This window comes from Telmatherina bonti, assembly GCF_933228915.1.
Source record: "Telmatherina bonti genome assembly, chromosome: 1".
In the NCBI taxonomy this organism is placed as follows: Eukaryota; Metazoa; Chordata; class Actinopteri; order Atheriniformes; family Telmatherinidae; genus Telmatherina; species Telmatherina bonti.
Window position 1 is genome coordinate 11,235,539 of NC_136619.1, and position 20,122 is coordinate 11,255,660.

Below are 20,122 nucleotides of genomic sequence, written 5' to 3' on the forward strand. Positions count from 1 at the left end.
GGGGGGGGAGGGGGGGGGCACGCATATCTAGACTGACTCACATTCATAAACTCTAAGCTAAGAAGTTCAGTCTGAGCAGCATCATGAAGACTGAGCAGTAAACTGGATATTAAGACCCCCCCCCTCCTCATCCGTTACTGGGGTGTCATTGATCTGTAGACTTTCCAAATGTGATGCAATGATCCCAAGCAGAGGATAGGGGTGCAAGTAAGCAGCCAATAGGATTCCAACCAGAATCTCAGCTGGCCAATGGGGTCCAATCGCCAATCACTGATGTGCAAGGTATCCAGCCCATTTCCTGTTTCTATGGGACTCAACAGGAGCACCAAACAATGCACAATGGTGTAGACACACCCTGTCATTAGCGGCGTCCACAAAGGCTGGCACCATTATGTAGTCTGACACCAATACTGGTGCGCACGCGCACACGCGCACACACACACACACACACACACACACACACACACACACACACACACACACACACACACACACACACACACACACACACACACACACACACACACACACACACACACACACACACACACACACACACACACACACACACACACACACACACACACACACACACACACACACACACACACACACACACACACACACACACACACACACACACGACTACAACACAAAAACACACCAGCACAAAGTGGCACCTGGCCTGACTGGGCAGCCGTTGTAACATTCTGTTGCCAAATATAGCGAAGGTCCATCAGTACACTCTGCAAATGCTAACCTCAGCTTGTCACTTGCACGCACTCGCATGCAGAGACCCATCCCACATCCAGCTATCCCTCCCGTTTCCCTTTCTCCATCCGGTTCAGACAAGACTAAACTGGCTGGCTTGTTGACCAAATACATGCTCAGTATGTTTTTTGCCACTACCTATGGATATGTCACCTGCTGTGCTCCAACCTCTAATCAGATTAGAAGTCAGAAAGAAAGCGCAGCATTTCAGAAGGAATTATCAAATGACAATGACAGCCGTCAGCACTGTGTGAATCATCACAGCATCACAATATCCTCAAGCCATAAGACCAATTTGTTTGGCTTAGTTTGATTTATTCTTGTAGTTGCATCCCTTAGTTATGCTGCTATAGGTTTAGACTGCTGAGGGACATTTCCTGTTGTCTTTCTGTCCTCTTCCCCCCACACAGCAGAGGCAGATGGCTGCCTGTCCTGAGCCGGGTTCTGCCGGAGGTTTCCTTCCTGTTAAAAGGGAGTTTTTTCCTTCCCACTGTTGCCAGTGTGCTTGCTCAGGATGGGAGATTGAGTTGGACTCAACTCAATCTGTTGGTTTCCTTATATAGGCTGTTATGAATTGGCCTTCATTATGTTTTCCCCTCTGTCTGTAAAGCGTCTTGAGATGGCATTGACGTGATTTGACGCTATATAAATAAAGTTGAATTGAATTGAATAGTTTAAAGACTTTGTCAATAGGAATAATTTGACCTTTTTCTTGCTCCTATTTGCCTAAGAGTCATGCATGTGCGCATTTCAAGAAAAGTCCCAGTTTTGTCCCTGATCCAAGGACCAGCTCCTGATGTTTATTGTTGATAAAGACTTGATGTGGTGATTATGTCACTTGGGAGTTACTCTGGTTCAAAACGTCATATGACCTACATGTCTACAACAGAGTCTGCAGTGATATTGTGAGCCAGAGTGTCACGATGTAAGAAGCATGAGGTACAGTAAAGGATTTGACAAACAGCGAATCCATCAACAAAACTGTTTGAAAATGAGAGCTAAAGCTTCTCATCTTCACCGACTATCGACACCAAATTAATCTAAAATCAACATAGTGATAGGAGATATTTGAGTTTTCAGCTCAGCAAGGAAAAAAACAGTTCCAAATTTATATCGTGAGCCCCTATCACACTGCATAAAAAGACGTTTTTTTCTTTATAAAAACCCCTTTTTTTTCCACAAAGAAAAAAAAAATCATGCCTACCTTTTCAAAAGCACATATCTTTCTTGTTTATTGCCTGGTATTTTGTATATGATTAAATAAAGAATGAAAAAATATGTTCAGTGTCTTTTTCCATTGTCTTTTGCATATATTTCTTGAAAAAATAAATAAGAAACAAAAATTCATTTAGTTTTTCTTTGGAACTTTTTACTGGTGAAGATCAGGGGTGCATTCTACCTTCAAATTCAAAGTAAGCAACACGACTCGATCGTCCTCTGTTCCTCTTTGCGTCTTTTACTTGGTCTGCATACCCATTAGTCTCATGGGCGAGAGCTCAAACAGTTCCCCTTCAGACACATCATCGTCTTCTAAATGTGGCCCTGCAAGTTCACGAACAGTAAACTGTGTTACTGTATTTCAGTTGTCGAGTGCTTGCAACAATCGGGCGCATGAATGCGCTGGCAGTATGCTGAAAGTTAAAAGATAAATCCAAAGTAGGTGCTATATTACGCAAATCTCGAGCCTAAGTCTAGGTTTTATGGAAAAAAAAAATTCAGATAAGTATAAAAACCTTTTAAAAACAACATTAAAGTAATACTTTTAATATGAAAATACTTTTTAATGAGTGAGGTTGCAAATTGCAACATCGAGTGAACTGCAATTTTTGGCACTTCCACATCGGTTTCACCTTTAACCGCGTAGTTTGCAGTTTGGGTTAACCCCATAAAATGGATTCGCCGCCCAACCCTACATGATCCTGGCCAACACACAATGTCCACTAAACCGAGAACTAAAGTACCTCTCTTTCTTCTCAGACATGACACACAAGCCCACATTTACATTAATGTTTGTTGCAGCTTCATTAACATCCACTCTTCAGTGACAGATAGCCACAGTGCATGTGTGACATTTACCATTTCAGTGAGACTGGAACAGTACATTGAGTGAGCTCCAACACAGAGGGAATGTTTTTTTATGACATCGTGTTATTTGACAATATATATCAGCATGTAAAGTGCTCTTTGGTTATGTAAAAACATATCTGTGGTGGATGGGACTAGCTCGAAGTAACGCGAACGTGTTTGAGCTTGCCGAGCCATCAGGATATGCGTATTCTATTCATATTTTCTATAGTACTTTCAGTGGTTTGTGTACTTCGTGGTACACAAGAAGCAAAATCCACCAATAAGATAAAACAAAGATTTAACATTTTAGCAAAAACCCTCCAGCATGTGTAGAAGAAATCAGTGAACATAATCCCTGCTGTCAAACATGGCAATCAGCAGCAGGATGGCGTGGGAGTGCTTTTCTGCAACAGCAGATGGGACATGAGGAAAGACAGATGCAGAAACATTCATTCTGAGTGAAACCTGAAGACAAACCTGACCAGCATGCTGGTTCAGGATGTGCAGAATTTTTTCATCCGACAGTATGTTTTGACTTTAATAAAAATAAGAAAACTAAATGTTGAACCCAGAAGAGCATCTTTGGAGGCCTTAAAGTGGATGTCCACTTCTAATCCCCACCCACTGTGGCCACGCTTGCAGGATCATTTCCAGAAGGACTTGAGGTAACAAGTGCTTTAACAAATTCAGGAGCCTTAGATCCTTCCAGCACAAGCTAGGTTATGTTGTCTCCTCCTATTGCTGAGACACTGTGGAAATGTGGACATTTAATGAGTCAGTTTACAAGAAAAATGAACAATATTTTGAGAGTGAAAAATGACAAAATGTTAATTACTTTAAACTGCTGCATTTTAGAAAAACAGTAGGGCTGCAACGATTATGCGGGTAACTTGAGTAACCCGAGTGCAAACATTGAGCGGGTGCAGATACACGTTGGCTGCACTAAAGTATCGCATGTTAAAACACATTTTCCTCATGTATTAGGCAGGAACAATACATGCAACAGCTTCACAAATATAGATTTACTTTGGTTGAGTTTCTAGTATTTGTTTGACAAATTATATATATATGAAAAAATTATATACAACATATATAATTGTTACTCGTAAAAATAATACACAGTACCCGATTCTAAAATTACTCGATAGTTGCAGCTCTAAAAAAAACAGAAAATACTGAATAAACTAAAGGTTTAGTACAGTATCCTTACCACCCCGCGGTGGACAGGAAGACAGGAGATTAAAACAGATTTGCACATAATGAATGTTAAAATTGTCAACACTACAGTCCCTGTAATAATGTTTACTGTGTTTTATTCATCCATCCATCCATCCATCCATCCATCTTCTGCCGCTTATCCGGAGTCGGGTCGCGGGGGCAGCAGCCTAAGCAGGGAAGCCCAGACTTCCCTCTCCCCAGCCACATTTGCCAACTCTGCGGGGGGGATCCCGAGGCGTTCCCAGGCCAGCCGAGAGATATAATCCCTCCAGCGTGTCCTGGGTCTTCCCCGGGGTCTCCTCCCAGAGGGACGTGCCTGGAACACCTCACCAGGGAGGCGTCCAGGAGGCATCCTGACCAGATGCCTGAGCCACCTCAACTGGTTCCTCTCGATGCGGAGGAGCAGCGGCTCTACTCTGAGCCCCTCCCGGATGACCGAGCTCCTCACCCTATCTCTAAGGGTGAGCCCGGCCACCCTGCAGAGGAAACCCATTTCAGCCGCCTGTATACAAGATCTCGTTCTTTCGGTCACGACCCACAGCTCATGACCATAGGTGAAGGTAGGAACGTAGATCGACTGGTAAATCGAGAGCTTCGCCTTCTGGCTCAGCTCCTTCTTCACCACGACAGACCGGCGCAGAGCCCGCATTACTGCAGACGCCGCACCGATCCGTCTGTCGATCTCGCGCTCCATCTTTCCCTCACTCGTGAACAAGACCCCGAGATATTTAAACTCCTCCACTTGAGGCAGGACCTCACTCCCGACCCGGAGAGGGCAATCCACCCTATTCCGGCTTAGGACCATGGTCTCAGATTTGGAGGCGCTGATTCTCATCCCAGCCGCTTCACACTCGGCCGCGAATCGCTCAAGCGAGAGCTGGAGATCACGACCAGATGAAGCCAACAGGACCACCTCATCCGCAAAAAGCAGGGACCCAATCCTGAGGCCACCAAGTCGGATCCCCTCAACACCTCGGCTGCGCCTAGAAATTCTGTCCATATAAGTTATGAACAGAATCGGTGATAAAGGGCAGCCTTGGCGGAGTCCAACCCTCACCGGAAACGAATCCGACTTACTACCGGCAACGCGGACCAAGCTCTGACACCTGTCGTACAGGGACCGGACAGCTCGTACAAGGGGGTCCGGTACCCCATACTCCCGGAGTAACCCCCACAGGAGCCCCCAGGGAACACAGTCGAACGCCTTCTCCAGGTCCACAAAACACATGTAGACTGGTTGGGCAAAGTACCATGCCCCCTCCAGGACCCCAAAGAGGGTATAGAGCTGGTCCACTGTTCTGCAACCAGGACAAAAACCACACTGCTCTTCCTCAATCCGAGATTCGACTATCCAGCGGACTCTCCTCTCCAGGACCCCTGAACAGACCTTACCAGGGAGGCTGAGGAGTGTGATTCCCCTGTAATTGGAACACACCCTCCGGTCCCCCTTCTTGAAAAGGGGAACCACCACCCCAGTCTGCCAATCCAGCGGCACTGTCCCCGAAGTCCACGTGATGCTGCAGAGGTGTGTCCGCCAGGACAGCCCCAAAGCATCCAGAGCCTTAAGGAACTCCGGGCGGATCTCATCCACCCCTGGGGCCTTGCCGCCAAGGAGCTTTTTGACCACCTCAGCGACTTCAGCCCCAGAGATAGGAGAGTCCACCCCTGAGTCCCCCAGCTCTGCTTCCTCATTGGAAGACTTGTTGGTAGGATTGAGGAGGTCTTCGAAGTATTCCTTCCACCGACCCACAACGTCCCGAGTTGAGCTCAGCAGATCCCCATCTCCAGTGTACACAGTGTTGGCGGGGCACTGCTTCCCCCTCCTGAGACGCCGGATGGTGGACCAGAATCGCCTCGAAGCCGTCCGGAAGTCTTTCTCCATGGCCTCGCCGAACTCCTCCCATGCCTGAGTTTTTGCCTTGGCGACAGCTGAAGCCACATGCCGCTTAGCCTGTCGGTACCCATCAGCTGCCTCCAGAGTCCCAAAGGGCAAAAAGGCCCGATAGGACTCCTTCAGCTTGACTGCATCCCTCACTGCTGGTGTCCACCAACGAGTCCTGGGATTACCTCCACGACAGGCACCAACGACCTTACAGCCACAGCTCCGGCTGGCCGCCTCAACAATAGAGACACGGAACACAGCCCATTCAGACTCAATGTCCCCCGCCTCACTCGGGGCATTTTTGAAGCTCTGCTGAAGGTGGGAGTTGAACCTCGCTCTGACGGGGGATTCAGCCAGACGTTGCCAGCAGACCCTCACAACACGTTTGGGCCTGCCAGATCTGACCGGCTTCCTCCCCCACCATCTGAGCCAACTCATCACCAGGTGGTGATCAGTTGACAGCTCCGCCCCCCTCTTCACCCGAGTGTCCAAGACATGTGGCCGAAGGTCCGACGATACGACTACAAAATCGATCATCGAACTGCGGCCCAGGGAATCCTGATGCCAGGTGTACATATGGACACTCTTATGTTGGAACATGGTGTTCGTTATGGACAATCCATGACGAGCACAGAAGTCCAATAACAAAACACCATTTGGGTTCAGACGGGGGGGGGGGGGGGGGGACGGACCGACCATGCCCCCCAATCACTCCTCTCCAGGTCTTACTGTCGTTGCCCACGTGAGCATTGAAGTCCCCCAGCAGAACAATGGAGTCACCAGAAGGAGCACCCTCCAGCACTCCCTCCAAAGACTCCAGAAAGGGCGGGTAATCTGAACTGCTGTTCAGTGCATAAGCACAGACAACAGTCAGGACCCGTCCCCCCACCCGAAGGCAGAGGGAATCTACTCTTTCGTCCACTGGGGTAAACCCCAACGTGCAGGCACCAAGCTGGGGGCTGAAGAGAATGCCCACACCTGCTCGGCGCCTCTCACCATGAGCAACTCCAGAGTGGAAGACAGTCCAAAAAAATATAATGGAAAAATGGAATTCCCAAGAATTCAAATGGAAAAAACAGAATTTCGTAAAAAATAAAACAGAATTTGGTTAAAATAAAATGGATTTTATAGGGCCCTACAACAGACTTTACAGCTCCTGATCAGCAAGGACCAAACCCTTCCACATGAATCCGGACTTTGCAGAATCCACACGGAATACAACTTTAGAATGACTCACAGACACAGATCGTGGCGAGAAGTCTGGTGGCAATGAACGGAGGCAGGCAATTCTGAAAGACTGGCTGCAGGACGTAATTGGAGAAGGTGAGGGCGATGACAGCCAGTGTAGTTGGATACATGATGAGGACAGCACTCCATAGCAACAGGAAACTACAGACAAAAAAAAGACAAGAGGGTTTTGCATGAGAATAATCAAACCGTTTCATTACATTCTTCAAACTCTGAAGCATAAAAGTCACAGCTACAAGCCATTTTGTGCAGGCCGCCATTTTCCCTCTCCCACTGACTTCTTACAGTAACACATCCTGGCAGCACAACCATATTTTTGTCAAGCTACAAGGTAGAAGTTGGAGTTGAATACTCAGTCAAGGACATTTCATCAAAAAATTTTCGGCCATTAGGACAAACAACACTGCTGTACCTAAACAGCACAGAGAAAATGCCATGTGTTCAGACAGCGCTTGCTTTAATGTGCTGCCCATAGACAGTATAAGAAAGATGGACAGAGCGTCGGGTGGTTCAAAGTAAAGCCTATACGGAAGTGCATAAAACTGCAGTTTCCCCTTCATCCACTAGGGGCTCCAAAACAGAGCGAATCCCCATAGACTCCCATGTTAAAAAGACCAACTTCACAGCAGAAACAAATATGTTTACAGCCTGGTTCAAAAATCCATTTTTGGTTTAATAGGTCAGGTTTACCTTCATGACAACTGTGGGGGGAGTACATTTTTTTTTTTTAATAACTCGCCCGTTTAAAAGTCGATCGGCATATTTAGGGTTGTGTCCTTTTGATTGACAGGTACCAGATCTCCCGCTTCAATTAAGAAGAAAGAACAACCGCGGTTTTTAGACGGTTAATGTGATTTGGCTCTATTCCTCTTACCTCCGTTAGCTGGTTAACTCCTGTTATCTCCAGGTTAGCTCGTTTAGCTCTTAGCTACAGAAAGCTCGGCATTCACTTGATGTCAATCATCAACCACATCACAGCCCCCCTCTCAGCTTCACCTCTTTGTCCATATTTCTATTTTCCAGGCGAGACGACACGCATGCCCCTGCAAAGATGACGAGGGTAGGAACCACCCACCGAGCTTCTAGTAAGCTCTTCAGAAACCTATGGGTGACGTCATGGAGGCCCCGCCCATCTTTTCATATACAGTCTATGGTGCTGCCCGAGTGCACATTGTGAAATGAGAATTGTTACATTACTCCAGATAGCACCCATGATACTTTCAACTATCAAGGTTTCATAACAAAAAACTCCTCACTTGGAATGTGTACTCAGAATTGGTTTAGTTTCCACTAACTGGGCCAATCTGGATCATAATGGATTTGGCTTAATTAGATATTTAAGGACTACTGGATTTAAACGGATGGTATCTCTATTAAGGCCTTTGACATAACTTGAATTAGTGCCAAAAAAAACCCAAAAAAAACAAAAAGGCGACTTGAACTCAGCTAAGATGGGAATATTTGTCATCAGCTGGACCTGATCGATTTTTCAGGGTTTTAGAAATGATCATTCACACTGAACAGACCTTTATGAGGAAATACCGCTTCAGTCTTTCAGAGTGTTGTGGCTCTAAAACAGGTTCATCTTTCAGAAGTACAGTCTGCTGCGGGAGCATGACCCCAGTAGCACAAAAAGAATGATTCATTGGGCCTTTTAGAAGCCCAGACCTCAATCTGATGGGGAATTTGTGGTAGGAAAAAAAAAGGGATGAAAATTAGTAGATTCCATCAAGCTTGAAGGTGCCAAAGTCGGTCTGAGCAAAAATCTCAGATGTAAATGTGCCAAATTCATACTGGTTTCACATTAGCTGAGTGGCAAATATGGTACTGCTAAAATGCTGCTTCCTGGCTATGTGTGTGTAGTCACACAGCTGCTGCAGAGAAGTTACTAACTAAATCTTTTGCCTCTAATTCTGACCAAAAATGCTGATTTTTGTTCAAGTCTGGGTTCAAAAAGAGTAAAAAGCAACAACTAGATAGCAATGTGAGGACTTTTCCTCTATGATTCTATAATTATTTATATAATCCTATATAATTATGTCCCACACGAGCAGCTGCTCTGTTTCGACCTTGGAGTCACAGTTTCCCCATTTCATTACGAGTAGTAACAACACACTATAGATCCAATTTCTGAGAAATACTTCTTATAGACTGGAAGTACAGTGAAAAAGTAAACTGTTGCTGACATTAACCCCATTAAATGCCAACACAATGCTTTATCTGTGCTTTTTTTTTTTAAACTAAGAACAGCTTTCCCTACTTCATGCAGGAAACATAAGCACCATGCGGAAACTCTAGACAGCGTGTGGGAAGCTGCAGTGTGGTTGAAGCTGCAGCCGAGGTGCACGTGTCACACAGCTGGTGTACATGCTTTAATCTGCTTACTTGGCCGCCAAACACAGTAACAATGATCTGAAAACACATTACCACATAACTGGTGCGAGCCCAGATTTGGAAACTTATCCAATGCTGCATGACTGCGACGCAGAAGCACAGTTACACGTTTTCTTGCTCTTTTCACATGATAAAATATTTTGTGCTTCGGCAGGTTGTGTTAACCAAATAAATCCACATTTTAATTTGACGTTGTACAGAAACAAAGCTGTGGAAATGCCAGTGGGGGATGAATCCTTTCGCAAAGTACCAAAGAATCTTACTTATTATATCACCTGCAAACACCTGAGCCTGACAGAAGAAAAGCCTGATGAAACGTTAGACAATCAGTACATGCCTGAGAGGTCAAACAAGATGTGCAGCGCTGACTGGTTTCAGGTAGCAGTTCTACTGGACCAGTGCTGGGCTGCTGCTCTGCAATGCATACTGACAGTACAACTCACAGCCTCAACATGTGGCAAACAGCTGCTGGGGGTTGAAGCACAGCGTTGTTTAAAAAAAGGCAAAGCAATAACAAAACAAAACAACAGCACTTACCCGACAAGCCCTCCAAAGATTTCTGTCACATATGAATAATCTCCTCCAGACTTTGGGATTGTGACTCCCAGTTCAGCGTAGCACAAGGACCCAAGTGCACAGATTCCTCCTCCACAAACCCAGACGATAAGCGACAGGCCCACTGAGCCGGCATGCTCCAGAACTCCTTTAGGTGAGATGAAAATCCCCGAGCCGATGATGTTACCTTAGAAAAGAAAGAAAAAAAAAGAAGAAAGGATTAAAATGGTTACATTAGAGTACTTAATACTAAAAGTTAAATATTGATTTGAGATAATAGGAAATTAAACTAAAATATAGAGAATGTAAAACAAAAATTTATTTAAATGTGCTTTTAAAAGTCTCATTCATTTCCTCTTTGTTGCAATGTCATGACAGGTTTAAGTTTTCATTAATAACGGCTTAAATATAAAGACATATTTAACAGATTAACAGTATTTTCTGCATATTACAGGCATAACCAACTCTGCATTAAACTTCACCGACCAGTTTCTGCTGTCAGAGTATTGCAAGAGTCAATGCAGGATTTAACACAGTCTGAGCAATACGTTTTGGAGCTGGATTGGAGAAAAAAAAACAAAAAAAAAACAAAAAAAAACAACAACTTGTGGATGGGACAGAAATGCCTGAAATACTTTAAGCCACTGATCACACTTTACCCACAGAGTTACACACTTATTTCTGAGAAATTCTTGACAACTGGAGTGCCAGAACTTTGGGGCACAGCTGATATAGTAGATATTTAAGGGTTAAGTATGTTTCTCCTCTTACATTTAGCTCGTTCATCTGTTAGTGCAAGCTAAATTACACAAACTCCTCTATAAAAACACAATTTTGCTAAATATACCTGCTAAACTGGAGAAATACCAGCACAGCTAGCCTTGATATGCTTGATATCTCCCTTCAGATATTATTGGCTGTTATCACCATTAAAATGCAATATTGGAAATGATCAGTTTTTACTTTAATGACTCAACTTTTTAAACATTGTGCACATTTTATATATCAAACTCTTCAACGAAGTCTTCTAACACAAAATGTTACAATAAAAAAGAGATGTCATGTATAGTTTCACAGATATATTTGGCTATTTGGCACAACTCGCTCCAAAAATATCAGCATTGGCTTATATCAGAAATTACGAGTTGGTCAAAATCAGTACATTGGATACTGATAAAACAAAAAGCCAATATATCGAACACCCATATCAGACATTCATGTAGCAGGCGCATGAAAACAGTTGTTTAAATCAAGGTTAAACAAAACTCCTCTAAGGCCCTCTCTCTTATGCTACCTTTCTAATCACATACATCCATAATCCTCATTATAGGAACATGTAATATAGTCCCACAAATACAGAGCTCATTACATTTCTGGCTCAGCTGACCCCGAACGAGGACAAACATGGCTCACTTGGTGAAGGCATGTACACTACTAGTAGGCCACCATGTTACAAGTTCAAATTCAGCCTGGCATTTGTCCTCACCCTTCCCAAACAAAAAACCAACATCTAAAGTAACCAAACAGCAGCTGTCACAGCAAATAATATTTTGCACATTCCTCCAAAGTCTTTTCTTCTTTAAAGGGGAGTTTAGGGTGAAAAATCTTTACAAAAGAAGAAGTGATGACTATCTACTGTAAACATTGTAGTTGCTGAAGCCGGTGAAGCACGTCACGGTGCTGAAAGCTGCCTAACGATGCAGAACGACAGGAGAGCGCCGCGCACTGCATTTATCATTGTCTGGTTCCACTGTGGAGGCTGAGGCGAGATGTAGAGCCGTTACATAATGCCTGTGTTGTGTTTGTTATGTCATGAAGTTTGGCACAGTGGATGAAAGCATGAATCAGAATCCTATCAACCATCTCAGTTTCCTTGCACGATAGTTGTGAAGTTCTCCTGTAATTACAGCTCAGATTAATGAACATCTCACACAATAACTCCTCTTCCAGCTGATGGAAGAACCAAAGAAACACTCAGAATAGCTGTATGTACAAAGAGACTGCTGTTGTAGGTGTAATGTATTTTGTCTCCATGGATCTTAATTAGCTGCAATCCTGGCGCACGTCAGGCCAGAGACGACGGCAACAAACCCTCAGGTGTTTGCTGAAACAACATTTGAGCTGGTAACTTGGGAATGACAGCTAGAAAGACAATCTTCTAAAGTAAATGTCATTAAATAATGTTAGAACATCCTATGCTGCAGATTTACATCACTTTTGCTCTGGGAAAACTAGGTTTACCCTGATTTTTAAAACCACACCTGAATATGCACACCAGGGCTCTTTGCTGGGATATTCTGACATGTAAAACATCTTATATGGAGAAAATAAGCGAGAATCAAGACACAGCTTCATGTTTAACATGAGACTGTCAATTTTAAGATGCATCAGTAACAGTACACAGTCATGAGAAGGGCTGGACGATATGATGATATATATTAGGGGTGGGAAAATTGAATCGAAAATCGAAGATTGAGATTTTCTTGCTTCACAATTTCAAAATTGATTTAATAAAAAGAAAAACAAAAAAAAAAGATTTTTTTTCAAATAAATAAATTTATTAATTTTTTTGTCATTTTCATTGTTTTTATTCATCTTTTTACTTGACTTATTGGGCATTATAGCAACAGAATGATGGTCTGGCTACTGTGTTTTTTTCCCTAATTGAAATCAAGAAAAATGACGAACAAAAAAAGTTTTATATATTTTTATTTTTTTAAATCTACAACTATTAGCAATATTAAAGAATTGTGAGAATCGCAATTTAAATTGAATCGGCACCCAAAAAAAAAAAAAGAGGATCAAATCAAATCAGGACAAAAGTATATCGTCACAGCCCTAATACATATCAATTGGATGATAGAAAATGTTTATTGTTTCACATGAGGCTCTATTGTTTACGCCACAATAAGGTGCTTGACTGCAGTATTTCACGTCAAGATGCGCTTTAAAGCATGCACGCTGCAATATAAAAACATGGAGGAAGACGGTAGCAGACGTGTTTCAGAGCAGGGAAATTGACTAAACGATGACCAGCCAACGCAAACCGATGAGCTTGTTCATAAAAGAGGAGAAATTTCTGTTGCATGGATGCGGTTTGGATATAAAAAGACCGACGTGGAACCGACAACAGACTAGCTCAGTCTCAACAACAGACTCCGACACAACTAACTCATTTTATCACCTGAACAGGAATCAGGATAAAGAATACAGAACAAAGAATAGATCAACGAGCAAAAGCTGCAAAAGCAGCGTCAGGTGGCGGCGAAGGCTCAAACTCCAGACACAAACGCAACAGGTATTTACCTGTGAAACGTCATACAGTCATAGTTCCCCCAGATGGAAGGAGATCACTGCTGCCGTTGCCAAGCAACATCTGACACATAACTGATGACTGACACAACATTACACAAACAATTTTATATCGTTGTGTATCGTTATGGGGATATAAAATTTGGGATATGAGATTTGGGTCATATCACCCAGCCGTATTCATGAGATTACAGTTTACAAGAGATATGATCCTCAAAGCAGCGCTATGTAACTTTACAACCTTAAAAAATGTATTTTTGACTCGTAATAGCACACTAATATGCCACATCTACATTCCCATAGCGGTCTTTGTCTAGACGCACCCTGAGACTGAGGAACTGCACTTCAATACTTACTTTGGAGATGCCGCATCGAGTCACAGCAGAGTTTTGCTTTACGCACTGCATAACAGCAACCAACTGGATACAAAACACAGTGGCCATTTTAAACACGCACAGTGGTCGTTTCTTTACAGTTACACAAGACTTTATCAGATGAAGCGAAGAAAAAAAAGGGACCAAGCAGGAGATGAGATGGGCGTTAACATCAAACTGACTTTTACTGATACGAAAGATCTCAGAGTACAGACAGGATGCAAGATGGATGCCGTATCAGCCGCCACTGAGAAAATCTGCTGCTCAGTAGTTCTTTAACTGGGTCATTTTCCCACTTTAGCTCAACAGATTGTAGCTTTACAGTAAACTGCAAAAAAACAGGAGGAGAAAATAGAAAAGAGAAAGGCATCACATAAAACTAACGTTATACTAACATTCAGTCTACGCCTGCTTGTGCAAACGGTCTGTGATGGAACATATTTCATGTGAAATTACTGAGCGCCAATCCCAAGTTCACGTTTTCCAATTTTGTTTTCTTTCCCGGAACTTTCCTGATGGCTGACCAACAGGAATGCAGAGGAAAACCCAGCTCAAACAGCTTGTCCGTCACTAGATTACAATGAACTGACACATTTATGCCGTTTTGGAGTCTACGTTTAACGTTGGAGTTCAATCTGATGCAGTTGTCACCAGCAGGAGAAGTAGCAGCGACGTAGCCAGAATGATGCAGTACATCATGGCATACATCACTTCCTCTCTTTTGTCCGCTGGATGGTCCATCAGGTTTCTCCATCGGACCACAGTTCACTTCCAAGCGTACCAGAGGTTTGCTTCTTTGGTCGCCACCAGTCTGAATACATGTTCAGGTACTCCACACAAATCGGACCATCTGTGGAAGTGGACCAAACAGTACCAGTGTGGTGGGTTTATGCACAGACATAGAACGATTTACATATTAAGTGGATTTGTACCTTAACTGAACTTCCCATCTGCATTGTTTTTAGCCTCCAAAGACCAAATTTTTTTCCCCAAGACAAATCGGTCTCATAAAACCCAGCAATGCATAGCATTTGGGACTGAAGCCATGTGCTGATGCCATTACATCAGATGAATGATGACTAGCTCAGGTTATCTCAAGCTGCGAGGAGCCATAACGACACAAAGGTGAAAAGCACACAGACGTGACAGTGGTCATTGCATACCAGTTTCAGTCCATTCCAAAGCATATTTTCACTGCGTTTTGCACAGAAGGGAAAAACTAAAGCACCACATGTAGCTCAGATAAATACACGTTTCTGATATCCTTAATGGTGACAACATCAGGAAGTGTGACTGGAGGAGCAGTACGCAGAGGTAAAGTCAAACCTTTCTGACGCTTTGGGTAATGCAAAGTAGTAACAAAGGGTCAGATTGTAGATAAAAAAGATGGACGTAGCCTCCATGACGTCACCCATAGGTTTCTGAAGAGCTGAATTGAAGCTCGGTGGGCGGTTCCTTCCATCGCCATCTTAGCAGCATCACGCGCATCGTCTCTCACAGAAAATACAAATATGGGCAAAGAGGTGGAGCTGAGAGGGGGGCTGTGAGCGTCATGGTGGATGACTGACATCTAGCAAACTCCGAGCTGCCTGTAGCTAAAAGCTAACTGAGCTAACCCGGCGCTAACAGGAGCTAACCAGCTAACGGAGGTAAGTCGGCTAAAGCTAAATCACGTTGTTAACCGGCTAAAAACCGTGGTTGTTCTGCGTTCTTATTACTTTAAGCGGGAGATAGATTACCTGTCAATAAAAAGGATACGCCCCTAAATATGTTGAATTTGAGATTAAATTACTTTTAAATGGGTGAATTAGAAAGAAAAATAGAAAAAAAAATACTCACCCCCCCCCCCCCCCACAGTTGTCATGAAGGTAAACCTGACCCATTAAACCAAAAACGGATTTTTGAACCAGGCTGTAAACATGTTGATTTCTGCTGTGAAGTTGGTCTTTTTAACATGGGAGTCTATGGGGATTTGCTCTGTTTTGGAGCCCCTAGTGGATGAAGGGGGAACTGCAGTTTTGTTCACAGCTGAAAAAGAAGAAGCAGGGAGCCAACTTTGTTTATTTACGGTACACGTCATTCGTCACATGCGCCCTCTGTCCAATCAGAACCCTTCCTAACTTGCCGCCTTACAGAGGAATTAAGTGAGGACGTGTTTCACGTAAACATTAATTCAAAATTATTATTTTCATGTAAACTTGTAGGATAATACGTTAAATCTGAATTATTTAATTCCAAATTATTCATTCCGAATCTAAAACATGTAACCGCAGCCCTCGAAGACTAGAGTCTGACACCTGTGATGTAGAAGATGTGAAATAATCAGAGGTGGCAACTCCTGGTCCAGAAAGTAAAAGTCCTTTCATTGGATCTACCTGTACATTTAGAACAGGTGTTTTCACTAAGAGGCTCGTTCACCTGGCAAATAAACTCAGCTCATTAAATTCGGCTCGTTTGGTGACTGGTCGGAGCAGCTGCCGGACAGGACTTATTTTCTGGACCAGGAATTGCCACCTCTGGAAATAAGTACAGCGAGTTGCAGCTGCAGTCAGATTCTGCAGCAGCTTCAGAGTAAAGCCCTGGATGGGCGAGTAGGCTGCAACTGGTGGGCAGTAGCATGACTCAAGCTGCTTGTGTGCATCATCTTTGCAGGTTTTGCTTCCTCAGCAGTTTGCATGCATACTGTCGATGCCTAATTGGATCTTGTCACATCCTCTGACATTTGGCAAAGGATGTGTTTAGCTTCTGCTTGCCAACTGAACAAATCGAACTGATTGGGCGAAAGGAATTAATCTGGACTACAGGACAGTTTCTATCAGCTCAACAGACTAATCTTTTTAGAAAAGATAAATGTTTCAGATACTAAAATTTAGTTCGAGTTAGGTCTTAATTAGCATTTCTTTTGCCACTTAAATGATTACTGGTACTGGTGGCTTGATTCACAGCCTCTCCATCTTCAACAGGCACTGCAGAGGGCAGCCCTGCCCACCACAGCGTCTACCGATAGACCCATTGTTTAAGTTAATCAAACTTGGCTACATTTAGGGAGTTTTCAGACCTGTCAAGCAAATGTCTTATTTAAAGCAACTAGTGCTAAATCTAGTGACTTTCTGGTGTTACAGGAGGCTTTTAGAAACTGATGTGAAAACGGGTCCTCCTCGCACGCAAAAGCGCCCGGTCCTCCTGCAACGGCAGCTGCCACCGATTCATGATCCCACGCCGTTTTACAGCCAGATATTCATGCATTTTCATTAGGACTGTAGACAAAAATATTTACAGATAATTATTTAAATAGTTTTTTAATCTAATTTATTACGTTTCAAAATGTAGGTCATTTAAACATGTTTCTTTTTTCTATTTTTTTTTCTATTTAATCTGAGTATTGTAAAGAAAAATAGACTAGTGTAAAAAAGTACACCAACTACTGGTTGAAGTTTTTCTAGGTTTGTATATTTTTGTATAAGTTCAAAAAGAGTTTATTTCACAATATTTTGTCTTAATATAAACTGATTTCTGATATTTTTTACCCCCCAATATCTAACCATTTAACAAATTCATTTCAAGCAAACAGGACAAATCTGGAAAAAAAAAAAAAAAAAAAAAATCAGTTCACCTAATTATCTTTTCATTTTTTTGAAAGATATATTACATAAACCCGAACCTTCCCCACTGTAGCAGTGGCAGGGGAACGACCAGGAGACTGGTGTGTACAGCACAGATATAGTAAATTCTTGATGAGAGCATCAACTACTGGAAAAGTACTGAATAAAGTAAATTTTTAAAAAGTTAAGGCTGTATGGAGGTCCAGACAGGAGTATTGTGGATTTTCAGCAACACATTTCTGACAAACCACGTCATGCTGGCTGCATTATAACTCAGTTTTATATCCTTCCCTATCAGTCATAGGATCTAATATTTGATCATCCTCTGCTGTTTAAGTAATTAGTATTTAGTTCAGCTGTAAACTCTTATGTTACAGTCGAGGGTTAGGGTTAGGGTAGTGTTAAAAAAAAAAAAAGTGTTGAAAGCTCAGAAAATTAAGCATCTGAAAGGAAAAAAGGTGAAACTGTTCATGATACAGCTTACTGTGCCATTTTCTAGCTACATCCAGATGTCCTCCACCTCTCTGTTGTCTCCATGGGGCTTTACAAGGTGTTTGTCAGCTGGCATTTGGAGTCTTTCTGCATTATTTCTGCTTAAAGCTTTAACCTGTTGGTTTTTACCACTGCATGAAGCCATTTAACTGCAACCCTCTGCAGGCTGTATAATACAGCTGCCTGCAGGAAACCGTTAAAGCAACATCCCTTGTTTAAAAAAAAAAAAAAGAAAAAAGAAAAAAAACCCCAAACTTATCATTTCCGTGTTGACTTTTTATATGGCGGGTTGTCAAAAAGAAAGTTACAGTTACCCCACACTTTCCCCAGTGGTCGAGTCAGGACAGTCCCCACGAACACCAATGACAGGCTGTCTCACAGAACCACATGCAGGCTGTACTTTGTGCGCATTTCAAGCCAAGAATAAGAAGATCCAGCCACGTAAGCGTGTTCATATTCAGATCATCACGACTGATGCAACAGTTTCCACACAAAGCTTCAACTCCCACTCTTCCCACTGGAACCAGTCTGGTGTGCGTAAAGACACTTCTCTGCGCGCGTTTTGACCATTTAGTCCACAAATCGCCATTTCAGTTAGCCAAGTCGCATTCCTACCCCCACACAGCCTCCTTACTGTACATTAATGAGAACTGGGACATGAACTATGAGGACTGGGACATGAACTGCGTCCTGCTCTGTGCGGTGAAACTCGGAACTTTTCACGGCAAGGCAAACACTGAACACCGGCCACGTGAGAGCAAGTCGTTCCGCAAACCGGCTGCTCCAACACGTTTCCTCGTGATAAACTTTTCCTCGTGGTTCACATCACGTTTCAACCTACATCAATCCACACAAAAAGCCGTCACGCACTCACCGATGATAATGGCGCAAGCGCTCAACAGTCCAATTTCTTTTTTCAGAGTGACTTTGTCGTCATCCTTCCTCCTCTTTTCTTTGTCATCCATCTCCTGCGCCGTGGGAAAGCGCTTCCTCTTCGCCTCTCGGTCCGGTTCAGATCCTGTAGACTGAACCGAGCTCCGCTGCTCTGGGTGCCCTTATAATATCCTACTGATGACCGGAGGAGGATGTGCGCATGCGTGCGACGATCCCACCTTGGCTCAGGTAGGCAGATGAAGAGGCGTGCCAGGAGTCAGGGATCAAACACCTGAACCTAAAACAAAGAATATCTTTAATTACCGATATAAAAATCCTCTATTCTGTACATTATGTTCTCTTTTCCCAGTATGCTCACGTACAAATACATTTATTCCCGACACTTAAACCGGTTTAAATGGACACCAAGTACAGCTGGACTTCATTTTAACTTAACTATAAAAGGGATATATATATATATATATATATAGATATATATATATATATATATATATATATATATATATATATATATATATACACACATACACACACATACATATATACACACACACACACACACACACACACACACACACACATACATACACATATACATACATACACACACATATATATATATATACATACATATACACACACACACACACACATATATATATATACATACATACATATATTATATATGGAAAATGAAGTCGAGAAAAAGCAGTAATATGAAATCTAAACTAGTCCATTTCAGATTAATTTAAAAGGCAGATGGCAATACAAACAATTCATAAGCATTACTTTTTTCAGTTTTGATATGAATTGTTTCGTCACCTGCAGTTATAAAAAAAAAAATAAAATAAATACTGCTTGTTTCTGATATGGGATTACATGTGGAGACAAGTACATCTGTAAATGAGAAAACTTTTTTTTTTAAAAAGTCAGTTTTTAAATAAATCATGTGAAAAAAGTTTGCAAATTAAAGTTTACATTTACTCATTCATTTTCCGAACCGCTTTGTCCGATTAAGGATCAGGTCAGGTCGCCAGCCCATCGCAGGGCCAGTTTACATTTACTATTTAGTTTAATTTACTAACAAATTCAGATCAACTTTATATCAAGATCTGATCCCAAATAGCATCACTCTTCAGTCTGAAAACTTGAACACACACACAGGGTGAAGAGACAGTGAAGGTGCAAGTCGAGCCTGGAAGATGTCATCTTGTTTGTGAACTTTTGTTACTCATGTGGGGTAATACTAGCAATGTCTTCAGCAACATCTCACCCAAAAGCAACGCTGTCATGTTTGTAAGACACCAGAGGTT

At 42.7% G+C, this 20,122-nt stretch overlaps 1 protein-coding gene across 1 annotated transcript in view; it reads right to left on the reverse strand.

Moving 5' to 3' along the window:
- Nucleotides 1-18,957, reverse strand: part of slc7a10a (solute carrier family 7 member 10a) — a 37,830-nt gene extending 18,873 nt beyond the window's left edge. The window contains exons 1-3 of the mRNA XM_079240559.1: nt 18,790-18,957; nt 10,118-10,322; nt 7,176-7,327 (exon numbers count right to left, since the gene is read on the reverse strand). Coding sequence (XP_079096685.1) covers nt 7,176-7,327; nt 10,118-10,322; nt 18,790-18,880 — 448 coding nt within the window. The 5' untranslated portion in view covers nt 18,881-18,957. The remainder of the gene's footprint in view (nt 1-7,175; nt 7,328-10,117; nt 10,323-18,789) is intronic.
- Between the last annotated feature and the right edge of the window lie 1,165 nt (nt 18,958-20,122).